The 27930-nt window shown below is 49.8% G+C and overlaps 1 protein-coding gene and 1 long non-coding RNA gene across 10 annotated transcripts in view; both read left to right on the top strand.

Moving 5' to 3' along the window:
- The window catches only part of PIP5K1C (phosphatidylinositol-4-phosphate 5-kinase type 1 gamma), a 47579-nt gene extending 20002 nt beyond the window's left edge, over positions 1 to 27577 (top strand). The window contains exons 4-19 of one of the 9 annotated variants that reach the window (XR_013981175.1): positions 400 to 530; positions 1817 to 1934; positions 2364 to 2516; positions 2993 to 3292; positions 4768 to 4973; positions 5729 to 5812; positions 8176 to 8224; positions 9807 to 9891; positions 11032 to 11193; positions 14836 to 14974; positions 16816 to 16848; positions 17792 to 17902; positions 19899 to 20031; positions 21391 to 21441; positions 24151 to 24225; positions 25732 to 25779. Coding sequence is in view for 8 of the 9 variants with exons in the window: in XM_080988912.1 (XP_080845038.1) it covers positions 400 to 530; positions 1817 to 1934; positions 2364 to 2516; positions 2993 to 3292; positions 4768 to 4973; positions 5729 to 5812; positions 8176 to 8224; positions 9807 to 9891; positions 11032 to 11193; positions 14836 to 14974; positions 16816 to 16848; positions 17792 to 17902; positions 19899 to 20031; positions 24151 to 24225; positions 25732 to 25818; positions 27435 to 27437 (1869 nt within the window). In the remaining variant the exon portion in view is untranslated. Of the gene's footprint in view, positions 1 to 399; positions 531 to 1816; positions 1935 to 2363; positions 2517 to 2992; positions 3293 to 4767; positions 4974 to 5728; positions 5813 to 8175; positions 8225 to 9806; positions 9892 to 11031; positions 11194 to 14835; positions 14975 to 16815; positions 16849 to 17791; positions 17903 to 19898; positions 20032 to 21390; positions 21442 to 24150; positions 24226 to 25731; positions 25819 to 27434 lie in introns of those variants that run through there. The other 8 variants (XM_080988905.1, XM_080988906.1, XM_080988912.1 and 5 more) reach the window with 8 other exon arrangements.
- Positions 18374 to 19459, top strand: LOC308467564. Its single transcript, XR_013981220.1, has 2 exons — positions 18374 to 18561; positions 18605 to 19459. It is a non-coding gene; the product is annotated as an uncharacterized lncRNA (long non-coding RNA).
- Positions 27578 to 27930: the final 353 nt, after the last annotated feature.

The raw sequence follows: 27930 nt of genomic DNA, 5'->3' as shown, positions 1-27930 counted from the left end.
TAACCATAAAAGGGAATTCCTTCCTGTACGTCTGACCATAAAAGGATCTTCCTCTTCCTACTCTTATCTTGGAGGAAGAGGTGTCATCTCCGAGAACACGCTTTTGGCCTTGTTCCCGGACTTCGGTCTGTGCGTCTTTTGTGGTCAGGACATAAGATAAGGCACGGACGTGTCTTCTCTGTTCTACTGGAACAGTCAAGGCCATCCTTGCCGTCACAAACTGATAAAGGAGAGGGCTCTGAGCACAGCCGGGTTTTTGTTTATACATTGTCTCAGAGCTCAAGTTGATGGATTTTAGCTAAGGAAAAAGAGGGATTTTGGTGCAGTTTCAAACTGCCTGCCTAGTCAGTTTTGGGTTTGGGAAACCCATTCCTTCACTCTGACCCTGTCTGTCCTCAGACCACGTCCACCACGCTCAAGGGAGCCATTCAACTTGGGATCGGCTACACGGTGGGGAACTTGAGCTCCAAACCCGAGCGGGACGTCTTGATGCAAGATTTCTACGTGGTGGAGAGCATTTTCTTCCCCAGGTAAGTCGGCTGCTGGCAAATCGGGGGGGGGGGGGAGGGGGAGGCGGCCGGGGGAGCCCAATTTGAACAGCAGCTCTTGGCCACAAACATGACGGGGGAGATGGCTAGAGGGATGTAGCAGTGAGAGCAAGCCATGGACCTTATTCTCTCCTAGTCAGCTTCCTGGGGGCTGTGTGTCAGTAGTGGCCGAGGCCGGGGCAGCAAGCTACGTTCCCCGTTCCCACCCCGCATGCAATAATAATAATAATAATTTATTATTATTATTATTATTTTAATAATTTTTATTAAAGTTTCAATCAAAAATTGAACATCAAAGAAAGAAAGAGAAAAAAGAAAGAAGAAAAAAAAGAAGAAAAACATCAAAAAAGATACACAAATACACAATACAAATCTCAAAAAGAGAATAAAAAAACACAAAAAACAAGAATCAACAATAAAAAACAAGAATCAACAATAAAAAAGAAAACATAACAATTAAAAACAATATCTCTTTTCCATTTCCGTTTTTAAATTTACTTATTTTCTGGACTTCCTCATACCTCCCTCTTTTGTATTCCAATCCAAATTATTTATCCAGCAATTCCTTTTCCACTTTTTTGATCCCAATCTTTAATTCTAATATAATATTGAAATATATAACTTCAACTTCTTTGAACCTAATATTTAGTCTTAATGTAATGTAACATTAAAATTTCACCCCTTAATTATCAAATTTCCATTTCATCAAACATCTTTAATCCTAATCTTTAGTCTTAGTCTATCATTAACCTTAACCTGTACCGCTGGAAACCGCTTATTTTCAGTCCAACATCACTCTAACATTCTTTAATTTTGCAATGTTTCTGAAGATAGTCTTTGAATTTCTAATTCTAATAATTTATTATTTCTACCCCGCCCATCTGGCTGGGTTTCCCCAGCCACTCTGGGCGGCTTCCAACCAAACACTAAAATACAATAACCTCTTAAACATTAAAAGCTTACCTTTATGGTAGCTGTAACTCAGGTTTCAGGAGCCATTTGGCCATTAGCTTATAAATCTGAGTTTCTAACACTGGTATTGAGGGCTGGGCAGAAAGTGTTGGAGGGCTTCCTCTGGGGGGGGGGTCATTAGGTTTCAAGGACAGACCTGTTTTAAGGGCAGGTCTGTTTCTGCCGCCTCGAGCTTCCTAGAGGAAAGATGGAGACAAACACTAGCCAGCTCTGCTGCACTGTAACAAGAGCTCTGTGGGTGGAGAAGCGAGAGTTTGAGCTGTTCTCTGTGTCTTCTTCTTCCTCTCGTGCCACAGCGAAGGCAGCAACCTCACCCCAGCTCACCACTACCCTGACTTCAGGTTCAAGACGTACGCGCCCGTCGCTTTCCGCTACTTCCGAGAGCTGTTCGGCATCCGCCCGGATGACTACTTGGTGAGGACGGCTCCTTTCCCCTCTTCCAGAGGGCAAAAATACCGTATTTTTTGCTCTATATGACTCACTTTCCCCCTCCTAAAAAGTAAGGGGAAATGTGTGTGCGTCTTATGGAGCGAATGCAGGCTGCGCAGCTATCCCAGAAGCCAGAACAGCAAGAGGGATTGCTGCTTTCACTGCGCAGCGATCCCTCTTGCTGTTATGGCTTCTGAGATTCAGAATATTTTTTTTCTTGTTTTCCTCCTCCAAAAACTAGGTGCGCCTTGTGGTCTGGTGCGTCTTATAGAGCGAAAAATACGTTACCCCAGGCTTGGGCATCTTCGCGGTGGGTCTCAGAGGCCCCTCGATTTTGCCCGCCTCTTAGTTGCCATTAACGCCTGCCGCATCCTTGAACGCCTTTTGCCTTCTCTCTCTTTCCTTCCCGCCCAGTATTCCCTGTGCAACGAGCCGCTGATCGAGCTGTCCAACCCCGGGGCCAGCGGCTCCCTCTTCTACGTCACCAGCGACGACGAGTTCATCATCAAGACCGTCATGCACAAGGAGGCGGAATTCCTCCAGAAGCTGCTTCCTGGCTACTACATGGTACGTCCCAGCAGAAGACGCTCTCGGGGTCCTTTGTTGCAGCGGGAATCCGCAGAGATGTAGAGACTCGCCAGGGTGGATAAAAATCAATGATTTTAATAATAATTATAATAATCCCCGGGATGCAGGTGGCGCTGTGGGTTAAACCACAGAGCCTAGGACTTGCTGATCAGAAGGTCGGCGGTTCGAATCCCCGCAATGACAGGGTGAGCTCCCGTTGCTCGGTCCCTGCTCCTGCCAACCTAGCAGTTCGAAAGCATGTCAAAGTGCAAGTAGATAAATAGGTACCGCTCCGGCAGGAAGGTAAACGGCGTTTCCATGCTCTGCTCTGGTTCGCCAGAAGCGGCTTAGTCATGCTGGCCACATGACCCGGAAGCTGTATGCCGGCTCCCTCGGCCAGTAAAGCGAGATGAGCGCCGCAACCCCCGAGTCGGCCACGACTGGACCTAATGGTCAGGGGTCCCTTTACCTTTTAGAACTTGAACCAGAATCCCCGGACGCTCCTGCCCAAATTCTACGGCCTCTACTGCGTCCAGTCCGGGGGCAAGAACATCCGGGTGGTGGTGATGAACAACATCTTGCCCCGTGTGGTGAAGATGCACCTGAAGTACGACCTGAAGGGCTCGACCTACAAGCGCCGGGCCTCCAAGAAGGAGAAGGAGAAGTCCAGCCCCACCTACAAGGACCTGGACTTCATGCAGGACATGCCCGACGGGATCATGCTGGACACGGACACCTTCAGCGCCGTGGTCAAGACACTGCAGAGGGACTGCTTGGTAGGTTGCGCAGGGGACACAAGTGGCGCTGTGGTCTAAACCACGGAGCCTCTTGGGCTTGCCGATCGGAAGGTTGGCGGTTCGAATCCCTGCGATAGAGTGAGCTCCTGTTGCTCTGTCCCAGCTCCTTCTACCCTAGCAGTTTGAAAGCACGCCAGCGCAAGCAGATAAATAGGCACCACTGTGGCAGGAAGGTAGACAGCCTTTTCATGCGGTCTGGTTTCTGTCATGTGCCATAAGCGGTTTAGTCCTGCTGGCCACATTACCCGGAAAGCTGTCTGCGGACAAACGCCGGCTCCCTCGGCCTGAAAGCGAGATGAGCGCCGCAACCCCATGACCACCTTTGACTGGACTTAACCGTCCAGGGATCCTTTACCTTTACCTTTATATATTACTTTATATATGTTGGAAGCCACACAGAGATGAGTGCCGTAACCCCATAGTCACCTTTGACTGGACTTAACCGTCCAGGGATCCTTTACCTTTACCTTTATATATTACTTTATATATGTTGGAAGCCACACAGAGATGAGTACCGTAACCCCATATTCACCTTTGACTGGACTTAACCATCCAGGAATCCTTTAGCTTTACCTTGCGCGGAAGCCAGCCAGATCAGGCTAGAAGAGCCTCGGACCAGGGAGTCCCTGTGTGGAGTCTCCTTCTGCCTCCTCCCACTTCAATCCTCTCCTGGCCCTGGGAGACTGTGGAGCTGGAGGGGTTGGGGGCGACTGTTCTTCCCTCTGCAATCTTGCAGCTTCTCCTGCCTCTGCCTCTCGTCTCCCGGCTGCTGCAGGGTCCCCCAGACCACTGGTCCCTTCTTCCACGTCAGTCCATAGCTGTCAACTGTCCCTTATTCGACGGGAAAGTCCCTTATCCCAGTGCTGTGTCCCGCTGCTGTCCCTTATTGATGATGTCCCTTCAATTTCCCGGGTTTCAAAGGAAGCAGCTCCTCTCCCTCCCTCCCTGCCGGCCAGGGAGGAGGGAGGCTCCAGCTGTGTTGCTTGGCTGCGTTGCTCACCCAATAAGGAGGCTAAGAACGACTGGGGGGTGGAGCTTGCATGCCTTGTGCCGATCAAATCGGCCGCCTTGCCTGGGGACTCACCTTTGCTCAGCGCTTCCCAGCGGAGAGGTGACGGTGGTTTTCCTTGCTGCATCCCCTTTGCCGGGTTGCTGCGCTGTGGGAACCACCGCTTGAGGCTTCATTTGGTTGCTGGCTGGGCTTTCTGCCTTTGGCTCAGGAGCTGGTTGACTAAAATCCCTTATTTTGGCTGCTGATCCCTTATTTTCGAGGCTGCTGGTCCCTTATTTTCAAATCTGTAAGTTGACAGCTATGCGTCAGTCTCCTGGTGCCAACTCATCGCAATCCAGCCCCTACTCCTCAGCGTCCCACCCCCACCCCAGTTCCCGGTCTTGTAGGCTTAACTTGTGAAGCCAACCCAGGGCTATTGGTCAAGCCACCCTCTCCTCCCCAGGTGCTTGAAAGCTTCAAGATCATGGACTACAGCTTGCTCCTGGGGGTGCACAACATGGACCAGCAAGAGCGGGAGAGGCAGGCAGACGGGGCCCAGAGCACCTCCGACGAGAAGCGGCCAATGGGGCAGAAGGCCCTGTACTCCACCGCGATGGAGTCCATCCAGGGCGGGGCCGCCCGCGGGGAGTCTATCGATACGGACGACACGTAAGTGGAGCAGGTTGGGGGGGTCTGCCTTTGCCGCTCTTCCCTGCAGTGGCTGTCAGAGAAGCTGAAAGAGCTGCCCACCAACATTTTGGCTTGTGCTTGGAAATGTACTGGGAGCCAATGTAGGTCTTTCAAGACCGGTGTTATGTGGTCTCGGCGGCCGCCCCCCGTCACCAGTCTAGCTGCCGCATTCTGGATTAGTTGCAGTTTCCAGGTCACCTTCAAAGGGAGCCCCACGGAGAGCGCATGGCAGTAGTCCAAGTGGGAGATAATCAGAGCATGCACCACTCTGGCGAGACAGTCTGCGGGCAGGGAGGGTCTCATCCTGAGTACCAGATGGAGCTGCCCTGGACACAGAACTGACCTGCGCCTCCATGGACAGTTGTGGGTCCAGAATGACTCCCAGGCTGCACACCTGATCCTTCAGGGGCACAGTGACCCCATTCAGGACCAGGGAGTCCCCCACACCTGCCTGCCTCCTGTCCCCCAAAAACAGTCCTTCTGTCTTGTCAGGATTCAACCTCAATCTGTTAGCCGCCATCCATCCTCCAACCGCCTCCAGACACTCACACAGGACCTTCACTGGTTCTGATTTAAAGGAGAGGTAGAGCTGGGTATCATCCACCTATTAGAGAACCCCCAGCCCAAACCCCCGATGATCTTCATTATACACGATCGAAGCATTGAGCGTGTTTCTGGTTGCTGCCAGTGGATGTTGACAGGTCTGGTGTCTCTCTCTCTCTCCTCCCACTCAGAATGGGTGGCATTCCAGCCGTGAATGGCAAAGGCGAGCGCCTTCTCCTCCATGTGGGAATCATTGATATCCTCCAGTCCTACAGGTAGGTGTTCCCTCCATGTCTCCTCCGTTTGTGGGCGATGAAAATACCGTATTTTTCGCTCTATAAGACGCACCAGACCACAAGACGCAACTACCGTATTTTTTGCCCCATAGGGTGCACCGGCCCATAGGGCGCACCTAGTTTTTTTTTGGGGGGGGGGGGAATAATGAAAAAAAATCCCCCCCCCCCGGTGCGGGGCTGGGGCGGGGGAAGCCCGAGCTTCCCCAGCCCCCAGAACAGGCTGCTGTTGCACCGGTCTCCCCAGGCTTGCGGATATCTGCCCGAAGCCCGGGGCACGCGCCCCAGGCTTCGGAATGCAGGCAGCTCTCCGCAAGCCTTGGGAGCCCAGCGCGACTTCCCGCTGGCTCCCACGGCTTGTGGAGAGCTGCCTGAAGCCTCCAGGCTTCAGCGAAAGCCTGCATTCGCCCCATAGGACGCACACACATTTCCCCTTCATTTTTGGAGGGGGAAAAGTGCGTCCTATAGGGTGAAAAATACGGTAGTTTTTGGAGGAGGAAAACAAGAAAAAAAAATATTCTGAATCTCAGAAGCCAGAACAGCAAGAGGGATCGCTGCGCAGTGAAAGCAGCAATCCCTCTTGCTGTTCTGGCTTCTGGGATAGCTGCGCAGCCTGCATTCGCTCCGTAAGACGCACACACATTTTCCCTTTGTAGGAGAGAAAAAGTGAGTCTTATAGAGCAACAAATACGGTACGTTGGGCTTTCGATCTCAGGGTCGTGACTTTGAGCCCCACGTTGGTCCTGTGCTTCAGGGCGTTGGACTAGAACGGTTCCTTCCAACTCTACAGTGTTATCATTCTATTCCTCCTGAGTTTTCTCTCCACTGTGGGGCCCTGTGCACCCCCCCTCCGATGATGACGCTTGGCTCCAAAACTGTCACTTGGCGCCATCGTACCCGATGGTCAGCTCTGAGCCCTGAACTCTGGCGACTCACACCAAGGCGGCTCACACCAATGTAAATAAAAACGACAAAAATTTGAAACAAAATCTGAACGCTTGCAAAGTACAGTGGTGCCTCGCAAGACGAAATTAATCCGTTCCGCGAGTCTCTTTGTCTTGCGGTTTTTTCGTCTTGCGAAGCACGGCTATTAGCGGCTTAGCGGCTCTTTAGCGGCTCTTAACAGCTTAGCGGCTTTAAGAAAAAGGAAACAAACTCGCAAGAACTCGCAAGACGTTTCGTCTTGCGAAGCAAGCCCATAAGGAAATCCGTCTTGCGGAACGACTCAAAAAACGGAAAACCCTTTTGTCTAGCGAGTTTTTCGTCTTGCGAGGCATTCGTCTTGCGGGGCACCACTGTATTAAAAACCCAATGGATTTCTTTTCCTGCCGAAAGGGCAGAGGGCATTCCCCACAAAAATGTCGACGGAGAGCAAGAATATAGATTTAAGCGGCAGCTTCACCTTACCAGGGTCCCAGGCAAGGCCGGTTGGAAAAGTTTTTGCCCTTTGATGGTTACCAGCACAGTTTGTGCCCCAGATTTGAAACCCAAAGGTTCCCTAGGGAGGTTCTACATCCGTAAAAACATCTCAGTGTTTGTTTCTGCATATCTGCCTGCGCATTATCCAAAAAATCACTTGTTGTTGTTTAGTCGTGTCCGCCTCTTCGTGACCCCCTGGACCAGAGCATGCCAGGCCCTCCTGTCTTCCACTGCCTCCCGCAGTTGGGTCAGACTCATGCTGGTGGCTTCGAGAACACTGTCCCACCATCTCATCCTCTGTAGCCCCCCCTCTCCTTGTGCCCTCCATCTTTCCCAACATCAGGGTCTTTTCCAGGGAGTCTTCTCTTCTCCTGAGGTGGCCAAAGTCTTGGAGCCTCAGCTTCAGGATCTGTCCTTCCAGTGAGCACTCAGGGCTAATTTCCTTAAGAATGGAGAGGTTTGATCCAAACATAAGTAATTATGTCCAAACCTCACTGCACGCACAGCTGATTCAGATATCCGGACAGCCAGAGTTTGCCCACTTCGTTACTTGTTTGTGCTTTGCTGGCCGACAGCAGCAGTTTTGGGGCAGAAGCCACGGAGGGGGGGGGGGCATTGAGAGAGATCGGAGAAACCAAGCTGCCAGGGGCTGGGGGGGTCGGGCATATTGGTTTTTTCTTTGCCTCTCTCTTGCCGATTGGCTGCAGCCGCCATTTTTGGGAAGAAACCATGGCCGGCTGCGGTGGCGGGGAGAGAGACCAGATTAGAAATGTTCCCATTAGAGATAAGAGAAACGATTGGCTTTTGCGCAAACACTCCCCTAACAAAAGCTTTCATGGGAACGCATTGTGTTTGGTAAGCAGGACTTGCGTGTGTCTTCCTCCCCCCTTAATTTCCCACACTCCTTTCTTCCTTTCGCAACCCAGATTCATCAAGAAGCTGGAGCACACATGGAAGGCTCTCGTCCACGACGGGGTGAGTTTCGGCCCAGCGGGCCGCTTGGTTCGCAGAGCTGCTTTAGCATTTAACCTGATGAGCTGTGTTTTATTTTAAAAATTTAAAAGCTGATCCCAGCACTCACTGCCTCAGAAGGAGCATACCGTATTTTTTCGTGTATAAGCAGAGGTTATGTTATTTTAAAAGAGCCATGTTATTTGAGAGCCAGTGTGGTGTAGTGGTTAAGAGCGATAGACTCGCAATCTGGGGAACCGGGTTCATGTCTCCGCTCCTCCACATGCAGCTGCTGAGTGACCTTGGGCCAGTCACACTTCTCTGAAGTCTCTCAGCCTCACTCACCTCACAGAGTGTTTGTTGTGGGGGAGGAAGGGAAAGGAGAATGTTAGCCGCTTTGAGACTCCTTTGGGAAAAGCGGGATATCAAATCCAAACTCTTCCTCTTCTCTTCTTAAAAGAATGTTAAGAATTGGGGGTCGTCTTATACACGGATAGTGGAGAGGCGGGACGAGCGATTGTTGGTTGCCATGAGTGGGAGATTGTCAGTGGCGTTTCTGCGGGTGATTGGTGGGTGCGGCAAGGTCCACTGGCTATTGGCTGCTGCGGCAATTGGGCGGGCGATTGGCTGTGGCGGTCCTGCGGGTGAGCGATTTTCAGCATCCCCCTCCCAAAATAGCTCAACAAGTCTGGGCAATCTGCATCCCCCCGAAAAGAAGCTCAGCAACTCTGGGCAGTCTCCCCCCATTTTCTCAATTTGGAAGGGTAAACGGCGTTTCCGTGCGCTGCTCTGGTTCGCCAGAAGCGGCTTAGTCCTGCTGGTCACATGACCCGGACGCTGTACGCCGGCTCCCTCGGCCAATAAAGCGAGATGAGCGCCACAACCCCAGAGTCGGCCACGACTGGACCTAATGGTCAGGGGTCCCTTTACCTAATTGTTGTATATATGTGTGTGTATGTTTGTACACACCATGTACATCCCTGGAAGATAAAGGTGATACAGTCGTACCTTGGCTTTTTTGAACAGCTTAGTTCTCAAATTTTTTGACTCCCAAATGGTCCAAACCTGAAAATGACTGTTCCTGCAGCCAATCGGAAGCTGCGCTTTGGTTTCCAAATGTTTTGGAAGTCGAACGGACTTCCGGAACGGATTCCGTTCGACTTCCAAGGTACGACTAAGTAAATAAAAGCAAATAAATATGTAAATTTTGTTTCATTTGTTTTACTTTTAATTTCTTTGTAGCGTTGCATTTTATTCTTTTTTTTTAAGGGAGAAAGTTGTAAACTGATTAGAATTTCTCTCTTTTTATTTTGGAAATGTGAAGCAAATACAGAAATCATCTAAATGAGTGATGTAACTAAATAACCATTCAAAGATGATAATGAAACGGTTGACTGCCAAAATCAAAACAGGAAGCTTTAATCAGGACTGCAATTAGGCAGGCACCGGAAACAAACCCCACCCCACCCCTCCCAGAAAAGCGTTTAATTTATAGCTTTGCGAAGGTGACTCACAGCAGCGACTTGACTCTGGTTTCGTTCTGCCTTGGAGGCCCGGCTGGGAATTGCGGATATTGACTCCTCCATCTCCCTCCCTGTTTCCCTAGGACACAGTGTCGGTCCACAGGCCCAGCTTCTATGCAGAGAGATTCTTCAAATTCATGACCAACACGGTTTTCAGGAAGAGTACCTGTAAGTGTGTGTGTGTGTGGTCTGTTTGTTTGCTTTTGCTGGGGAGGAAAACTGCGAGCCGAAACTGACTTTGCATCTCCTCCACGTTCCCTTTGGAACGTGCTAGGAGATTGCTCTTCTTAGCATTTATTGCATTTCTGTTGTTCCTTGGCCCCACGTCCCCCAGGTATTTCACCCAGATTGCCCACCCACCCCACCCACATTGCAGCCCACAGTAGAAGCTCTGCCACTCCTGCCAACCTAGCAGTTTGAAAGCACACCAGTGCGAGTAGATCAATAGGTACCGCTTTGGCGGGGAAGGTCAACGGCGTTTCCTTGCGCTCTGGTTTCCGTCACGGTGTCCCGTTGCGCCGGAAGCGGCTTAGTCCTGCTTTGCCACATGACCTGGAAAGCTGTCTGCGGACAAACAGAGGACCTGGGAATATCTGCCTAGACCAGGCTTCCTCAACCTCAGCCCTCCAGATGTTTTTGGCCTACAACTCCCATGATCCCTAGCTAGCAGGACCAGTGGTCAGGGATGATGGGAATTGCAGTCTCAAAACATCTGGAGGGCCGAGGTTGAGGAAGCCTGGCCTAGACGCTAGGTTGAACCACGTAGGTCTCCAGAGCTGCAAGTCTTACCTTTTGACAATAAGTATCTGCTGTTTTAGGGACGCGGGTGGCGCTGTGGGTTAAACCACAGAGCCTAGGGCTTGCCGATCAGAAGGTTAGCGGTTCGAATCCCCGCGACGGGGTGAGCTCCCATTGCTCGGTCCCTGCTCCTGCCAACCTAGCAGTTCGAAAGCACCTCAAAGTGCAAGTAGATAAATAGGTACCGCTCCGGCAGGAAGGTAAACGGCGTTTCCGTGTGCTGCTCTGGTTTGCCAGAAGCGGCTTAGTCCTGCTGGCCACATGACCCGGAAGCTGGACGCCGGCTCCCTTGGCCAGTAAAGCGAGATGAGCGCCGCAACCCCAGAGTCGGCCACGACTGGACCTAATGGTCAGGGGTCCCTTTACCTTTATCTGCTGTGTGCATTCCTTTGGCTGGGAAACGTTCTTGACACAGGCCAGGGGATCCATCTCTGCACGTCTTTCCTTTCCAAACGCTGAGCCAACCTGACGTTTCTGTTGCTCTCCATCTCCCCCCCCCCCCAATTGCAGCTCTGAGGGTCTCTCCTTCGAAGAAAGGGCGGAGTGCCTTGCTAGCCGTCAAGCCCTCTGGCCCTCTGGCCGCCTTTTCGGCAAGCCAGCTCCCCTCGGAGAAGGACGAAGCCCAGTACGACCTCCGGGGGGCCAGGAGCTACCCCACCCTAGACGACGAAGGTAACGCACATCGCCTGTTGGCCTTCCTCCTCCCCTCGCCTGCAGCTGTTCCTTAGCGGTCGACCTGCTCTCTGGCACCCCCACACCCTATAGTGCAAACAGCGTGTCTCTTCTTTTTAAAAAAAATATTATTTTCAATTTTTCTAATAACAACATTTTTCTTTTCTTTCTTTTTTCCTAATAATTTTTATTAAATTTATACAAATATCACACATACTGTAAAAGAAAAAAGACAAAAAAACCCAATAGAACTACTAAAACAAAACAGAAAATATAACAGCACACACTTAATCAACACAAATTAATTACTTAGTTAAACTTCCAATCTCATAAACATATTATTTGACTTCCTCTAGTCCCTCCCATCTGAATTTCCTTGTATCTGAATCTAGCAGTTTCCAATATCATTATCCAAAAAAAAAACAGTATACCATTTAGAATCAGATTTCTTAACTTTTCTTAACAATCTAAATTTCATTTATTTAACTATCTCCAAATTGTATTTAATTATCTCCAATATTTTTCATATATATATATATATGTGTGTGTGTGTGTGTGTGTATGTATATATATATATATATATACAGTGGTGCCTCGCAAAACGAAATTAATCCGTTCCGCGAGTCTCTTCATCTTGCGGTTTTTTCGTCTTGCGAAGCACGGCTATTAGTGGCTTAGCGGCTTAGTGGCTATTAACGGCTTAGCGGCTTTAAGAAAAAGGAAACAAACTCGCAAGAACTCGCAAGACGTTTTGTCTTGCGAAGCAAGCCCATAGGGAAATTCGTCTTGCGGAATGACTCAAAAAACGGAAAACTCTTTCGTCTTGCGCGTTTTTCGTCTTGCGAGGCATTCGTCTTGCGAGGTACCACTGTATATATATCCAATCCAAATTTACATTGATTGACTTCCCCCCTGCCCCCGGTTTCTGATTTTTCCTTTATAATTTCCATTGCATCTAATTATTTTTCCATTTAATTTCCAATTATCTTTCACGTCGTAATTCTACCATCAGTTCATAAATGCTACAACAATCCTGCTAACGTTTCCACGTTCTTGCAGTGTTCTTTAAAATCTATAAAGTTTTTCCAATCTTGATTAAATTTTCCTTCATCTCGGTGCCTGGTCTTCACAGCTGGTTTTGCCATTTCGGCATAATCGATCATCTTAGTCCCCCATTCTTCTTTTGCTGGCATAGTCTCTTCTTTCCACTTCTGGGCAAGTAACATTCTAGCAGCTGTGGTTGCATACATAAATAATCACTTTTGCTTCTTTGGTACTTCATCTCCTAATATCCCTAGTAAAAAAGCCTCTTGCTTTTAAACAAACGTATTTTTGAACATCTTTTTCATTGCATTATATATCCTTTCCCAGGAGCCCTTTACCTTTTTACATGTCCACCACATGTGGAAAAAGTACCTTCTTTTTTCCTTACATTTCCAACATAAATTAGATGACTTTTTATACATATTAGCAAGCTTTACAGGTGTCAAACCCTATACATCATTTTCATATAGTTTTCTTTTAATGAGCTGCAGGCTGTAAATTTTAAATTTTCTTTTCACAGCTTTTACCATGATCCAAGTAGTATATTATACCCTGTATCTTGTGCCCAGTGTATCATTACTGGCAAATAGCGTATCTCAAAATACCAGCACCATCCCACAAATATTTTTCTTCTCTCCCTTCTCCTCCAATTTTCTTACTGTGCCGTTGCAGGTGCTAACGTTACCCAGAGTAGGGAGGAAGGTAAGAATTCGCTTTCCGACACCCTCTCCAATTAGCTAGTAGAAAGTTGTCCTGGAAGGAGTTGAGCTGTCCCTTCTCTGTTCTGGGGCCCGGAGATGGCGGTTGTGTTTATGAATGAATTGTGTTTATGAATGGTTGTGTTTATGAATGAATTGTGTTTATGAATGGTTGTGTTTATGAATGGTTGTGTTTATGAATGAATTCGTGGCTGAACCAGATCCAGGCTTCCGCTTGAGGGGATTTTGATACCTCGCACGCACCCCAGCTTCTCCCGGGAACCTCACCGCAGCGAAGGGGCTGCTCAACTCCCTACGGAACAACTTCCCGTCCCTGGCGAGACCGACGTCTTCTCCGGAAAAAGGGGAGAGAACAGCTGTGCCGCCACTTTCGCCCTGAGTAGGACTCGGTTTCCCTTGTGTCATTAGAGGGTGGCTGTGCAGACGTTTGTGTGTGTGGCCAGCCCATAGCTGTCAACTTACAGATTTGAAAATAAGGGACCAGCGGCCACAAAAATAAGGGATCAGCAGCCAAAACAAGGGATTTTAGTCAATCAGTTCCCGAGCCAAAGGCAGAAAGCCCAGCCAGCAGCCAAATGAAGCCTCAAGCGGTGGTTCCCACAGCGCAGCAACCCAGCAAAGGGGGTGCAGCAAGGAAAACCACCATCACCTCTCCGCTGGGAAGCGCTGAGCAAAGGCGAGTCCCCAAGCAACGCGGCCGATTTGATCGGCACAAGGCATGCAAGCGCCACCCCCCAGTCGTTCTTAGACTCCTTACTGGGTGAGCAACGCAGCCAAGCAACACAGTTGGAGCCTCCCTCCTCCCTGGCCAGCAGGGAGGGAGGGAGGGAGAGGAGCTGCTTCCTTTGAAACCTCGGAAATTGAAGGGACATCATCAATAAGGGACAGCAGCGGGACACGGCGCTGGGATATGGGACTTTCCCGCCAAATAAGAGATGGTTGACAGCTATGGGCCAGCCCCCTTCCACACGCTTATTTGCGCTCACGCCAACGAACCTGTGTTGTGGTTCTGGACAGCCAAGAGTTAACACTCCAGAAGCGTTCTTAGTAATTGGGTGCACTGCCCAATTACCCAGACATTTTCCTTTGATCTGTGCTCCATGGGGAGCTGAGCTCTCTCTGGAGAGCAGTCTGTTTGAGAATGTGAGCAAGGTAGTTTCATTTTTGTTAGAGGCAGAAAGCTGCAAGCATGCAGCTAGATCCTGTAGGTTTTCAGTTTGTTACAATTCTAAATAAAGAGTGTTAGATTAGAAGCACTGGTGTTGAGCTGAGTTATTGAAGACACCACGTCGACACAGGCAAGCCATTTTACACTGCATGTAAACTCGGCTATGAGGGACGTGGGTGGCGCAGTGGGTTAAACCACAGAGCCTAGGGCTTGCTGATCAGAAGGTCGGCGGTTCAAATCCCCGCAACAGGGTTAGCTCCTGTTGCTCGGTCCCTGCTTCTGCCAACCTAGCAGTTCGAAAGCACGTCAAAGTGCAAGTAGATAAATAGGTACCACTCCAGCGGGAAGGTAAACGGCGTTTCCGTGCGCTGCTCTGGTTCGCCAGAAGCGGCTTAGTCCTGCTGGCCACATGACCCGGAAGCTGGACGCCGGCTCCCTCGGCCAATAAAGCGAGATGAGTGCCGCAACCCCGGAGTCGGCCACGACTGGACCTAATGGTCAGGGGTCCCTTTACCTTTACCTAAACTCTGCTATTATCCAGCAACTGAGAAGAGTGAAAGCGTGTGGGTGCCACTGGAGTTTGTCGGAGTGGCAATAAATCAAATTTATTGCAGGGGCGTTGCAGCAGTGGGTCAAAGTTTTTACGACCCACAAACTTTTAACAACCTGCAGCAGCTAAAAACGTCCTCTCCTTTTTCTCCACTGCGACAGGCCGGCCAGACTTGCTCCCGTGCACCCCTCCGTCCTTCGAAGAAGCCACCACCGCCTCCATCGCCACTACCCTCTCGTCCACCTCTCTCTCCGTCCCCGAGAGGTCTCCTTCTGAGTCCTCAGAACAGCCTAGGTACAGGTAAGAACAGCCAGGCGCCTCTCTCGATAAGCCTTTTTCAGATTCCAGGTGGTTTTTGATCACCGTCCTTTGAGTGGGACTTCCGAGACAGCAAACAGGGTGACGTTAGCGGGTCTCGTCGGTGTAATTGCCTTTGCGGGATAACGGGGGGCTCGTGGCGTATTGGCACAATACAGAAAAGGGGGACGTGAGCATACTTTGAGGGATGTTGAAAGTCTCTTAAGGCAGAGGGCCTTCTCGGTGGCGGCGCCCTCCCTGTGGAACGCCCTCCCATCAGATGTCAAGGAAATAAACAACTACAGTGGTGCCTCGCAAGACGAAAAGAATCCGTTCCGCGAGTCTCTTCGTCTTGCGGGTTTTTTCGTCTGGCGAAGCAAGCCCATTAGCGGTTTAGCGGATTAGCGCTACAGTATTAGCGGCTTAGCGGGCTTAGCGGATCAGCTGATAAGCGGCTTAGCGATCAGCTGTTAAGCGGCTTAAAGATCAGCTGATAAGCGGCTTAACGATCAGCTGATAAGCGGCTTAACGATCAGCTGTTAAGCAGCTTAGCCATCAGCTGATAAGCGGTTTAGCGGCTTGGGAAAAAGGGGGGGGGGAGGAAAAAAACCCCGCAGGAACTCGCAAGACATTTTCGTCTCGCGAAGCAAGCACATAGGAAATTCGTTTTGCGAAGCACCTCCAAAAAACCCTTTCGTCTAGCGGGTTTTCCGTCTTGCGAGGCATTCATCTTGCGGGGCACCACTGTACCTGACTTTTAGAAGACATCTGAAGGCAGCCCTGTTTAGGGTAGTTTGTAATGTTTGATTTTTCCCACTTTTTAATTATTATATTCTGTTGGGAGCTTCCCAGAGTGGCTGGGGAAACCCAGTCAGATGTGCAGGCTATAAAAAATAAATTACTATTATTATCTTAAGTAAATAAGTATGTGTTCATAGAAGTAAAAAGTTGGAAGGGACCCTGATGATTAACTAGTGCCATATTTCTGAAAGTGGGCGATATCGCCCTCTGGGGAGCGCAGGAGCGATCCAGGGGGGCGGTAGGAGCCTTGGGTGCAATTGGGGGGGGTCGCTGAATAAAAATAAGGAGGCAGCAGAAGCATAAAGAAAGAAGAAGGAATTGGAAAAACCGTTTGTACATGTTTCATTTGTTGTGTAACGAAGCTTGCCGCCGTTTCAGTATTAATATGTTACTGAAAGAATTTAAAGAAATAAAGGAAAATGAGGAAAGAACAAAAATATGTAGAAAGAAACAACATGCAAGAATGCATTGTAATATACTCCTGTACATTCTTATATAAATATACACAATGTTATTACCCTAACGCATACAGTCGCGCCTTGGAAGCCGGACGTCTTGGCACTCAGACATTTTGGCTCCTGAACGCCACAAACCCCGGAAGCGAGTGTTCCGGTTTGCGAACGTTCTTTTGTAATCCGAATGTCTGACGTGGCTTCCGAAATGTTTTGGAAGTCGAAGGGATTTCCAGAACAGCTTCCTTTAGGCTTCCATGGTATTGCTTTATGTAGGTGTTAATCGCCTGCTTCGTTCTGTATAAACTGATGCCAAGCGCTGTCCAATTTATCCAAACGAAGTTTGCATCCGTAAGCTGCCCGTCTGTACGTTGTGAGCGTTGTCATATTCCCAGTCCATCGATGAAAGCGGATAATATTTTTAATTCTTCCAATTCATCAACATCGGTCTCTTGGCCGCCATTAGGGCGTGTAGAGTCCATTGCCGTACAACAGGTATATAGAGTCATTCCGTACAATGGGTATATAGATCAAAAGAAAATTCAACGCTGAAAGTTTTAGCTTTTTCACGCCCTGCTTGTTCCTTTGCAGGCGGCGTACGCAGTCCTCGGGACATGACGGGAGGTGAGTCAAATGCTTCTCCTCTAACTGTTTGTGTCTCCCAGGAGTGGATCATCACGGCCATCTGTAGATTTCAGTGCCCCGGGCCTAATACGTGCCTAATAAATTGGAGCAGTGACCTGGGGCACCGGGCTTTGAATCCCCACTCAGCCAGGGAATTCACTGGGTGACCTTGGAGCCAGTCACCATCTCGGTTGTGTCATGCTTATGATAATATTTCATTCTCTCATTAATTATGCTGTTTTATATGTGCAGTTTAATGGACGTGGGTGGCGCTGTGGGTTAAACCACAGAGCCTAGGACTTGCCGATCAGAAGGTCGGCGGTTCGAATCCCCGCAATGACGGGGTGAGCTCCCGTTGCTCGGTCCCTGCTCCTGCCCACCTAGCAGTTCGAAAGCACGCTGGCGCAAGTAGATAAATCGGTACCACTCCGGCGGGAAGGTAAATGGCGTTTCCGTGCGCTGCTCTGGTTCACCAGAAGCGGCTTAGTCCTGCTGGCCACATGACCCGGAAGCTGTACGCCGGCTCCCTCAGCCAGTAAAGCGAGATGAGCGCCGCAACCCCAGAGTCGGCAACGACTGGACCTAATGGTCAGGGGTCTCTTTACCTTTACCTATATGTGCATTTTATATTTGACTTCACTTAGTAATGATTTCTTTTGAAAGGTTTAAGTTGGGGGGGGGGGTTGTTAGCTTCGTTTGTGTTAAATATGTATTCTGTAGTTGACCTTTGCACTGTTTTATTTTGTAATCTTTTAAGATAGTATTTTAGTTTCCTGTTAATTGCGTTACTTTGTACGTTTTATATTTTGACTTTGTTTTTGGATTATTTTATTGATAACGCTGTAAACTGCTTTGAGGTTTTTCTTAAAAGTATAAAGTGGTATAGAAATGAATATAACAACAACAACAACAATAATAATTTCCTTTCCTCCCAAACCCGCAGGTCTCGCGAACAGCTCCGGGCAGAAGATGACCTCCAGCAAATCACGGTGGAACTCAAGCCCAAGTGTGAAGTCGAGATCGTGGTCCCAGACATGGCTGCCGCAGGGTCAGGGCAAGTTGCTGTGCTGGGATGCATGCGAAAGCTTTCCAGGCACATGGGGGGGGGGGTCACAGAGGAACTGCCCTGAATGCAGGAAGCGTCTCATGTCCCAATTCCTTGGCGTTTCCCTGTTGAAAGGGTCAGGAAGGCGCCGGCTAAATCGAATCGCGTCCAGGGTGGCAAGGGATCTGGAAAACCTAAACAGACTGTCAGGGAACTGACATCGGAGCTAGAGGTGGAGGGAAGGCTCTCCAATGATGCAGGAGAAGGGCCCAGCAGGGAGAGAGGCAGCTCAGCAGATGGGGAAGCAATTCAGTGCAACACCAGGAATAAGGAGGGGCAGATGGGGGAATCGGAGAGAGGGCTCCCAGACTCTTCACCGGACACGAGCGGGGGGAGCACTGGTCCTCCGCTACCCACGCCCTCCCTGCGCAGAAGTCTTCCGCGCAGAGAAAGTAGGAGGAGACTGGGTGTCAGACAACTTTTATGTTGGAAAAGGTTTAAGAAACGCCCACTGACGGATTCTGCTAGCGACTGAGGCAGCCACGAATTGAAGGGCTGTCCAGACAGAAAGGTTTAACAAGGCAACATAGCCAGGAGAGGCGGCAACTTATGCGCGAGCGACCCCATACCATTATACAGACCACAGGGAGAGAGTTCTGTTTCTGTTTGTGGCCCCTCTGTCATGGAATTCTGCTCAATGTTGATCCCAAGCAGATTCCAACGTATAGCTAGCAGAGCAGAAACTTAAAAGACATTGCAGGATTCCCAAAAAATTAAGACCAGAGGCAATTAATATTTCACTCGGCAGAGTTTTACTGCTACTGAAGGCAAATGAGCATAATGGTCACAAATCCAATGTACAGTGGTACCTCTGGTTAAGTACTTAATTCGTTCCGGAGGTCCGTTCTTAACCTGAAACTGTTGTTAACCTGAAACACCACTTTAGCTAATGGGGCCTCCTGCTGCCACCACGCTGCCGGAGCCCGATTTCTGTTCTTATCCTGAAGCAAAGTTCTTAACCTGAAGCACTATTTCTGGGTTAGCGGAGTGTGTAACCTGAATCGTATGTAACCTGAAGCGCATGTAACCTGAGGTACCACTGTATTCAGGATTGGCGCTGTCCATAAGAAATCCAGTTGCAACAGATTTAACCTAAACTTACAATAACTCATAATAAGTAGATTTAACTTAAACTTACAATAACTCATAATAAGTCTAAACCTTAACACTATATGCAGAACATCACACCAGAAGGAAAAGAGATAGAAATAGTAAAATCCCGGCTCCTCCTGGCCTTATTATTATAGGCAGCATGACCTTGACAGAGAAAGATAACAGAACCAGTTTAAGTCAGCTATACTCATCTTCTCTGAAGGTATAACCCAAACATCACGAACCTTCTGCTTGCTGCTTTCACACAAAAGAAGCTTCCAGAACCCTCTTGAGTTAATTGGAATAGGAAAGATCTCTACACATCAGACCAATACTTTCTGCACTAAGAAATGCAAACTGACAACCTCCCCTACATTTGTGGGGTGGGGTGGGGGTTAACGCTAGCCAGGTTTTTCTAAAAAAAAGGCTGCTTCTGTCTTTGGTGTGCAAGCTTTCTACCTGCGGGAGTTACGTTTTTGTAACGCATGCAAAACGTCCCAGGGGAGTGTTCAAAAAGCCGCTGTCCCTTTGCAGCCCCTGTGCTAGAGCAAGGATTGAGCAGGCTCTGTTGACAGGTGGACAGGCACTTAGTTTTGGAAAGGGGCCAAGCTCAGTTTTGCAAGCAAAGTGGCCCTGACCAAGTCCCCAGGCAGGGCTGCGTGGAAACCTCGGGCAGCTGCTGCTTCCGGTCAGTGTAAACAGTCCTGAGCCAAGCCGACCCAATGGCCTGGCTCTGTGGGGCCTTGCGGTTCCGGCAAAACCACCCTGAGGGGTCGCAGTGGGGAGGGCTGCTCCTGCAAGCAAATAACCCGGACTCAGCCTGTGCTTTCCACACTTTCTGGTCCTTTTCCAGGGAGGCGACCTCTCTGGCTTGCGCCACGGTGCTGCCGAAGGCGTCGGCGGAGGTGGAGACAGCCAGCCAGGCCTCCGAGCCCGCCAGCCAAGCTTCGGACGAGGAGGACCTCCCCGTCCCGGATATATATTTTGTAAGTTCCGTTTTATAAACGAAGGAAAACGGCGGGGGTCAGAAAAGCGACTGGCCCCGCTGTGCCTCCTCTCCCTCTTTTTCTTTCCCCCTCGAGTTCATAAAAACACCAGCTGGGCTGTGGCTCGGGGGCAAAGAATCTGTTTTTGGGGGGGGGGCAGAAGGTACTGGGTTCAAATCTCTGGGTAGGACTGGGAACGTCCCGGGCTCAAAACTCCAGAGAGCTGCTTGTGTACGATATTGACCTCTACAGAAAGCAGTTTCCTTTCCTGGTGCTCCCGTTCAAGCCAGCGCTTTATTCGGAACCATGAGGACTAGGGTGTTAGCTTTCGCTCGAAATAAAAGTACCGTATTTTTCGCTCCATAAGACGCATTTTTTCCCTCCTAAAAAGTAAGGGAAAATATCTGTGCGTCATGCATGGTCCCTGGAGCCGAATTGCCCAGGGGCAAAAAGCAGGTTGTGCTTTTTATTTTTTAGAAAGAGGGAAGGGGGTGTTGAAATGAAACCGCTGAGCAGCTGATCGGCAAGCGATCAGGAGGGAGATAAGGGACGCTAGCGATAAAGGAGGCTGCCTGGGAGGGGGGAGGTAAAGACAGCGAACTTGCAAGGAGAGGAGACAGGAATACCAAAACGAGAAATTAGAAGAAAAGGAGGAGCAAAAAACTGCTCCGGCTAAGGAAAAGATGCTAAGGCAAATAAGAGGGAAGGGGGTGTTGAAACAAAGCCGCTGGGCAGCTGATCGGCAAGCGATCAGGAGGGAAATAAGGGAAGCTAGCGATAAAGGAGGCTGCCTGGAAAGGGGGAGGTCAAAGCACATGGATCCTCAGGATTTTTGCATTGGGTCGCCCCAAATTCACCATCAGATCGCATTGCATGTCCATGGCTATAGCCTGCACAAAAAACACACATCCACTGTTTTGTGGGGCCACCATGGTGCAAAAACGTGGTTACAAAGCACAGATCCACATGGATCCTCAGGATTTTTGCATTGGGCTACCCCAAACTCACCTTCAAATCACATATCATGTCTGTGGCCATAGCATGAACCACAAAAATCATACATCCACTGTTTCTTTCAGAATATTTTTTTCTTGTTTTCCTCCTCTAAAAACTAGGTGTGTCTTATGGTCAGGTGCGTCTTATGGAGCAAAAAATACGGTGCATAGCTCAGCGATATAGCACCTGCTTCCCACACAGAAGGCCCCAGGTTCAGAGTCAGGGGAGCTGCCTGGAACCCCAGAGAGCTGCTACTCATTGTAAGGCAAGCTTGCTGTATTTACCCTGGGTTGGGTAGACAACCCAGGAGGCGATGACTCCCAAGAGCTATCAGTGAACCGGCCTTGCTTCTTTTCTCTCCAGCCGGAATCGGGTTCAGAGGACGAAGTCTAGGGAGGCTGAATCAGGGTCAAAGTGAGTCTGGGTGCTAAAGTGTGTGTGTGTGTTTGGAGTGGGCGCAGATTCTCACGCCAAATCCCGTCTGTTCGCTTTTTGTCAAACCTGCTAGAACTTAAATCAGTCATTCCTCAGCCCTGCCCCTCCATGGCATCTTGCTTTTGCAATGCCCACCATAAATAAGTAGAAAAAGAGACTCGTTTCCCCAAGGAAGTGGCAAGGTTAAGGGCGGAAGTGGCTTCAGTAAGACAGGAAGTGACGCCATGTTTTTCTTTAAGCAAGACAGGAGATACTCCCCGGGCACCAACGTCCCAAGTCAGGACCAATAAGAGAAAGTCCTTCACGCAGTGTGTGGCTAAAACGGATTTGGGCTGGTAAACTCCCTTGCACGTAATTAAACTGGCATCTTGCTGATGACCTAGCTTTCTACAAGCAGGGAACTTTGAACGTGCATCTGGTCGGCCCCTGAGAGAGCAGGAAGCTGGACCAGACAGGCCACAGGGCTGATCTAGCACACTCTCCTTGGGTTCCTAATCCTACTCGTAGACCCATTGAAAGGAAGACCCCCTGGAAGGAAGCTGGAGGAGTTCCACTCCACTCTCCCTGCACAGTCCCACCTCGAAGGCCTGTCGTTTTCTAGCTGCCCCTGTGCCCCATAAACTCTCAATCTGACCCCCTGCCCAGCTGGGGTAAGGGCGAGATCCTGGGCTGTATCCAACCAATCTTCATCAGGCATTTCTCTCTTTAAACAGTTGTGGCTTCCCCCAAAGATTGCTGGGAACTGTAGTTCGTCAACGGTTCTTAGCAACCCCCCCCTCAGAACTACAATTCCCAGCATTCCCTGGGAAGGGGGGGTTGACCGCCGAGCCACTCTGGGGATTGTAGTCCTGCGAGGGGAACGAGGGCTCTCCTAACGGCAGGCATAGGCAAACTCGGCCTTCCGGATGTTTTGGGACTACAATTCCCATCATCCCTGGCCACTGGTCCTGTTAGCTAGGGATGATGGGAGTTGTAGTCCCAAAACATCTGGAGGGGCAAGTTTGCCTATGCCTGCCTAACAGCACCCTGAGCAGAACTACAGTTCCCAAGATCCTTTGGGGACAGGAAGCCACGTCCGCTCGAAGCGATGCTCTAAATGCGTAGTTTGGACGTGCCTAGTGTTCTGCCCACAGTGGGGTTACTCTGAGTAGGACTGACATGGACTCTGGCCCTCTCCGATGGCTTTAGCTGAACAGTCTCAGCCCCAGAGGACTAGGTTTGGACCCTTTCCTTGCTTGTGCCCCTCAGTGACTCCAGCCCCAGCCCTTTCAGCCAAAGGGGGGCAGCAGCAAATGCCCCTTGCCAGATCCTGCCTCAGATCTGCCTCCCCCCCCCTTGCCCCCCTCCTTTTCTCCTTTGCTTTGCAAAGCAGCTTCTCCAAACAGCTGCAGAAGGGAATCGGCTCCTGTTTTGCTTTTCGTTTCGCTCTTTTTTTAAAAAAAAAAACCTGCGCTGTGTGGTTTGAAACGCATGTGAAGTGGAAACGCAATCTGCCTCGGTTGCTTAATTCATTATAACATTTGCTGTTCGGAATTGGCCATCTGGCATTTGTGGACTGCTGTGTTCCTGATTTTCCTCGGGGTTTGTTTTGGGGGGTTTTTTGAGTGTGTCATTCCTCCTCCCGCCCCCAAAAAACAAAGCCAACGCTCTCCTGTATTCATTGGTTCTGCAACTATGGGAGGTGTAGCTTCCCTTTCTTCAGTTCAGCCTTTCCAGGTAGGATTTGGAAAGAAAACTTGCCCCAAATCTCAGGGGAGACCTTGCTAGCCATGATACGGAGTTCGGTGAGCCCAAGGGAGTCAGTCTCTGTACAGCGGCACCTTGGTTCTCAAACTTAATCCGTTCCGGAAGTCCGTTCCAAAACCAAGGTGCGCTTTCCCATAGAAAGGAATGCAAAACGGATTAATCCGTTCCAGACTTTTCAAAACAACCCCTAAAACAGCAATTCAACGTGAATTTCACTGTCTAACGGGATGCGGGTGGCGCTGTGGGTTAAACCACTGAGCCTAGGACTTGCCGATCAAAAGGTCGGTGGTTCGAATCCCCGCAATGACGGGGTGAGCTCCCGTTGCTCGGTCCCTGCTCCTGGCAACCTAGCAGTTCGAAAGCACGTCAAAGTGCAAGTAGATAAATAGGTCCCGCTCCGGCGGGAAGGTAAACGGCTTATCTGTGCGCTGCTCTGGTTCGCCAGAAGCGGCTTAGTCCTGCTGGCCACATGACCCGGAAGCTGTACGCCGGCTCCCTCGGCCAATAAAGCGAGATGAGCGCCGCAACCCCAGAGTTGGCCACGACTGGACCTAACAGTCAGGGGTACCTTTACCTTTACCTTCATTTATTTTGTTGGGTGTCGACCTGAGTTGCATCCCTGCATGCCTTCCTGCAATGGGGGGGGGGGGTTTCCTGCCGCAGCAACATCCTTCATGCATCTGAGCTCCAGCTCCAGCAAAACCTTTTCCATGCAGCTTGAGGTCCAGCAACAGTCCTTCTCTCCCCCTACAAAAACTGCCTCCATCAGCTTTTCTCTCTGTTTCATGATCATTCATCCTCACCCCTTCCAACGTCATCTTTTTTTTTCTTTCTTTCTTTCTCCACCTCCCATTCATCCTTTCCCATCTCCCTCTCCCTGCTTTCTTTATCCCCCCCCCCAAAAAAAATCTTCCATCATCTGCCCTGCCGTGCGCCACCCAGTTCACAGACGGAAGGTACTGGATTTACTCCCCACGCCTGCGCAGGCTCCGAGCCGCCTCGGTTTCCTCTGGGGACGTAAGTGAAATCCGCTGGCTCCAGCTTCGAAGTGCCCAGGGGCTGTGGTAGCAGAGGGACCCCCTTTTTCCTTGAGGCCGAATGTCGCTCGCAGTGCTAAGCTAGCCGGCCCTAACACTGAGAGCCAGTGTGGTGTGGTTAAGAGCGGTAGACTCGTAATCTGGGAAACCGGGTTCACGTCTCCGCTCCTCCACATGCAGCTGCTGGGTGACCTTGGGCTAGTCACACTTTATGAAGTCTCTCAGCCCCACTCACCTCACAGAGTGTTTGTTGTGGGGGAGGAAGGGAAAGGAGAATGTTAGCCGCTTTGAGACTCCTTAAAGGGAGTGAAAAGTGGGATATCAAATCCAAACTCTTCTTCTCTAACACGAACAGCTAGTTTATGTAGTTACGTTGCAGTATTTCTACAACCGCCCTGTAAGGTCGGTCGGTATTCTCCCTATATTGCAGATGGGGAAAACTGAGGCCAAGGCAAGACAGGAGTGGATAATAATAATAATAATATTTTTTTATTTATACCCCACCCTTCCCAGTTCAAAAACCAGGCTCAGAGCAGCTAACAAATTTAAAACACTTCATTATAAAAGCAGCATAAAATACAGTATAAAAACATGAATAACAATAAAATTCAAAAATCAGTTTAGGGGAAATAAGCATTAGGTAATCCTCAGGGCTAGCTGGCTGAATTGGTCCTACTTGGGCCAGGGGAGAATTAGCTGTGGGGTCTCAGAGCGGGTGATCTTCATAGAAGGGGAAGGAAGAGAAGGGAAATAAAAGATCAGGCTGAATTCAAATTAAAGGCCAGGCGGAATAGCTCTGTCTTACAGGCCCGACGGAAGGAGGTTAAATCCTGCAGGGCCCTGGTCTCATGGGACAGAGCATTTCACCAGGTCGGAGCCATCACTGAGAAGGCCCTGGCCCTGGCGGAGGATAGTCTGACTTCCTTGGGGCCCGGGACCTCTAAACTATGGTTATTCATGGACCTTAAGGTCCTCTGCGGGACAGGCCAGGAGATGGTATTCATAGTTCATAGATGGCTTCATAGCGAGCTCATGGAAGGCTCTTCCTAATTCGTTGTTCTGGTCTCCCTGAGCAGCTATCGCATAGTTAAATTATAGAGGAACGTGCGGCCAGTTAATACTTCCACGGCTAAATCTCCCCAGAATTTTCTGCCGTATCCCAGCTGTTGCACCTCCGTCAGGACTCAAACCCGGCTGTGCTGTCTTCCTAGTTAAGGCCTTTGCAGAGCAGAAACTTGTACCCAGACTCTTTGTGTTGTTTTGCAGAAGGGGGGCGTTCCCATCTCCCCTCTCGAGGCCACCGCCCTAAAATATCCGAAAGGCAACCCCTTTGTTTGGAGAAAGGCTGGCCTGTGCTATGCGCTCTTTCTTTCTCTTTCCTGCTACACAGTTGTGCTCCGAGCTGTCCTTCTTCTCATCTGTCTTGTCTCTTTCTCTTTCTTCGTTTTCCTTTCCTGCCCGCCTTTGCTCTTGCTTTGCTGTGCAGCAGCCAACAGACGAACGGAACTGGGTGTATTCGCCGCTCCATTATAACACTCAGATCCACTCTGTCTCCGACGAGGAGAGCGATACAGTAAGTCGCTGGGGGTGTGTGCATGAGATAACCGCTTGGGTCGCAAGGGAAAAGCTCCTTCTCTGATCGCGTCCTGATGAAGCGGACTCGTTGCATGTCCCAGAAAGCTTGCTTTATTATTCCCAACATTTGTAGATCCTGTATTGCTGTGGATAAGGGACACGGGTGGCGCTGTGGGTTAAACCACAGAGCCTAGGACTAAGGGTTAAACGCTGTGGGTTAAACCACAGAGCCTAGGACTAAACCACAGAGCCTAGGACTTATATGATTATTATATATATATAGATTTTCTGATTATATGCCCTAGGAAGCCTTTATGTACTCACTTTTTCATCTATTAGATAGGCATGCCATCCAAATCTCGTCTCTACTCCCTCTAAATCACAGGTTAAACCACAGAGCCTAGGGCTTGCCGATCAGAAGGTCGGCGGTTCGAATCCCCGCGATGGGGTGAGCTCCCGTTGCTCGGTCCCTGCTCCTGCCCACCTAGCAGTTCGAAAGCACGCCAAAGTGCAAGTAGATAAATAGGTACCGCTCTGGCGGGAAGGGAAACGGCGTTTCCATGCGCTGCTCTGGTTTGCCAGAAGCGGCTTAGTCCTGCTGGCCACATGACCTGGAAGCTGGACGCCGGCTCCCTCGGCCAGTAAAGAGAGATGAGCGCCGCAACCCCAGAGTCGGCCACGACTGGACCTAATGGTCAGGGGTCCCTTTACCTTTACCTTTAAATTAATCCAAGAATCTTGAACTACAGAAATCTTTCTCCATTACCTGTTTACCCCTTCATGGTTTATATCAATGAACGAAATGGAGAATTTTGTAGTCTGGTGTAATTCCTAAGCTGTTCTAGCTGCCTGCGGGTATTTTACCTTGCATTCTGTCTCAGGTGCAAGAGCTTCCACGATCTTGGGCGGGCAGGTTGTTGAAAAGCACGATGAAACTCTGAAAAAGAACCTTGACCTTTGTGCAGCGACGGCCAACACAGCCTTTAAAGCAGGGTTTTCCTAAGCTGGGGCTCTCCCGCCGTTGTCGGACTACAACTCCCATCATCCAGCGGTTCAGGGATGATGGGAGTTGTAGTCTGACAACAGCAAAAGAGCCCCAGCTTGGGAAAGCCCTACTTTATATCAACAAGGGTCATACGCTGGCAGCCGTCTGTCCCCACAATCACTGTGGGATTTACTACGCCACGATACGTGTGTCAATTTGTACGAAGGCGGTGCATGAGTCTCAGCCGGCCGAGGGGGGCTGGCGCCGTGCATCGATGCCTTTTTCCAAACCCCCCTTTTCGCACCTGCCCCGAGCATAGATTGCAGGATAGTACAGTGGTACCTCGGGTTAAGTACTTCATTCGTTCCGGAGGTCCGTTCTTAACCTGAAACTGTTCTGAACCTGAAGCACCACTTTAGCTAATGGGGCCTCCTGCTGCCGCCAGAGCACGATTTCTGTTCTCATCCTGAAGCAAAGTTCTTAACCCGAGGTACTATTTCTGGGTTAGCGGAGTCTGTAACCTGAAGCGTATGTAACCCGAGGTACCACTGTAATACCAGCCGGAAACCGTTTTGTTTTGCTCTTCCAGTAACTCCTTTCTCTTTCCATTTTTTGTCTCCCTCCTGCAGTAACTTCTATGCAAAGCCCCCAACCAACCCCAAGAAACGAATCGTCCTTCTTGCCACCAGTCGCGGGTCCCGTCTCGCCCCGTCCTGCTGCCGCTCGGCTGGGACGGGGAGCAGGGGCGTTGTCGCACCTCCTGGATCCCGACCCATCCCGGGGAAGACAGGAAGAAAGACCTCTGTCAACCGCGTCTCGTTCTCTCCCTCCTCTCTCCCCTCAAGATACGAATTTATATCCATCCAAGCAGCGACCTGTAAACAGCTCCTCCTCCTGGGGGGGGGGCATGTATCAAGCTGGGAAAGGGCCCCTTAATTCTGGGTAGTGACCAATTTATACATATATATATATATCCCCCTCAAAGTGCACTATATTGTAGCTACCTATCTGTATGTGATACTGTGAACTTCCTCTCTCTTCGTTTTGTTTTAAAATCATGTATTTATTTTTTCCGTCCTTGCACAGAATTGTAGCACTGTCGTGCTTTTTTTTTTTTTTTTAAAA

Source organism: Podarcis pityusensis, assembly GCF_964106645.2.
Source record: "Podarcis pityusensis genome assembly, chromosome: 18".
NCBI lineage: Eukaryota > Metazoa > Chordata > Lepidosauria > Squamata > Lacertidae > Podarcis > Podarcis pityusensis.
The sequence above is the reverse complement of the archived record's forward strand: the minus strand, read 5'-3'. Positions and strand labels throughout refer to the sequence as shown.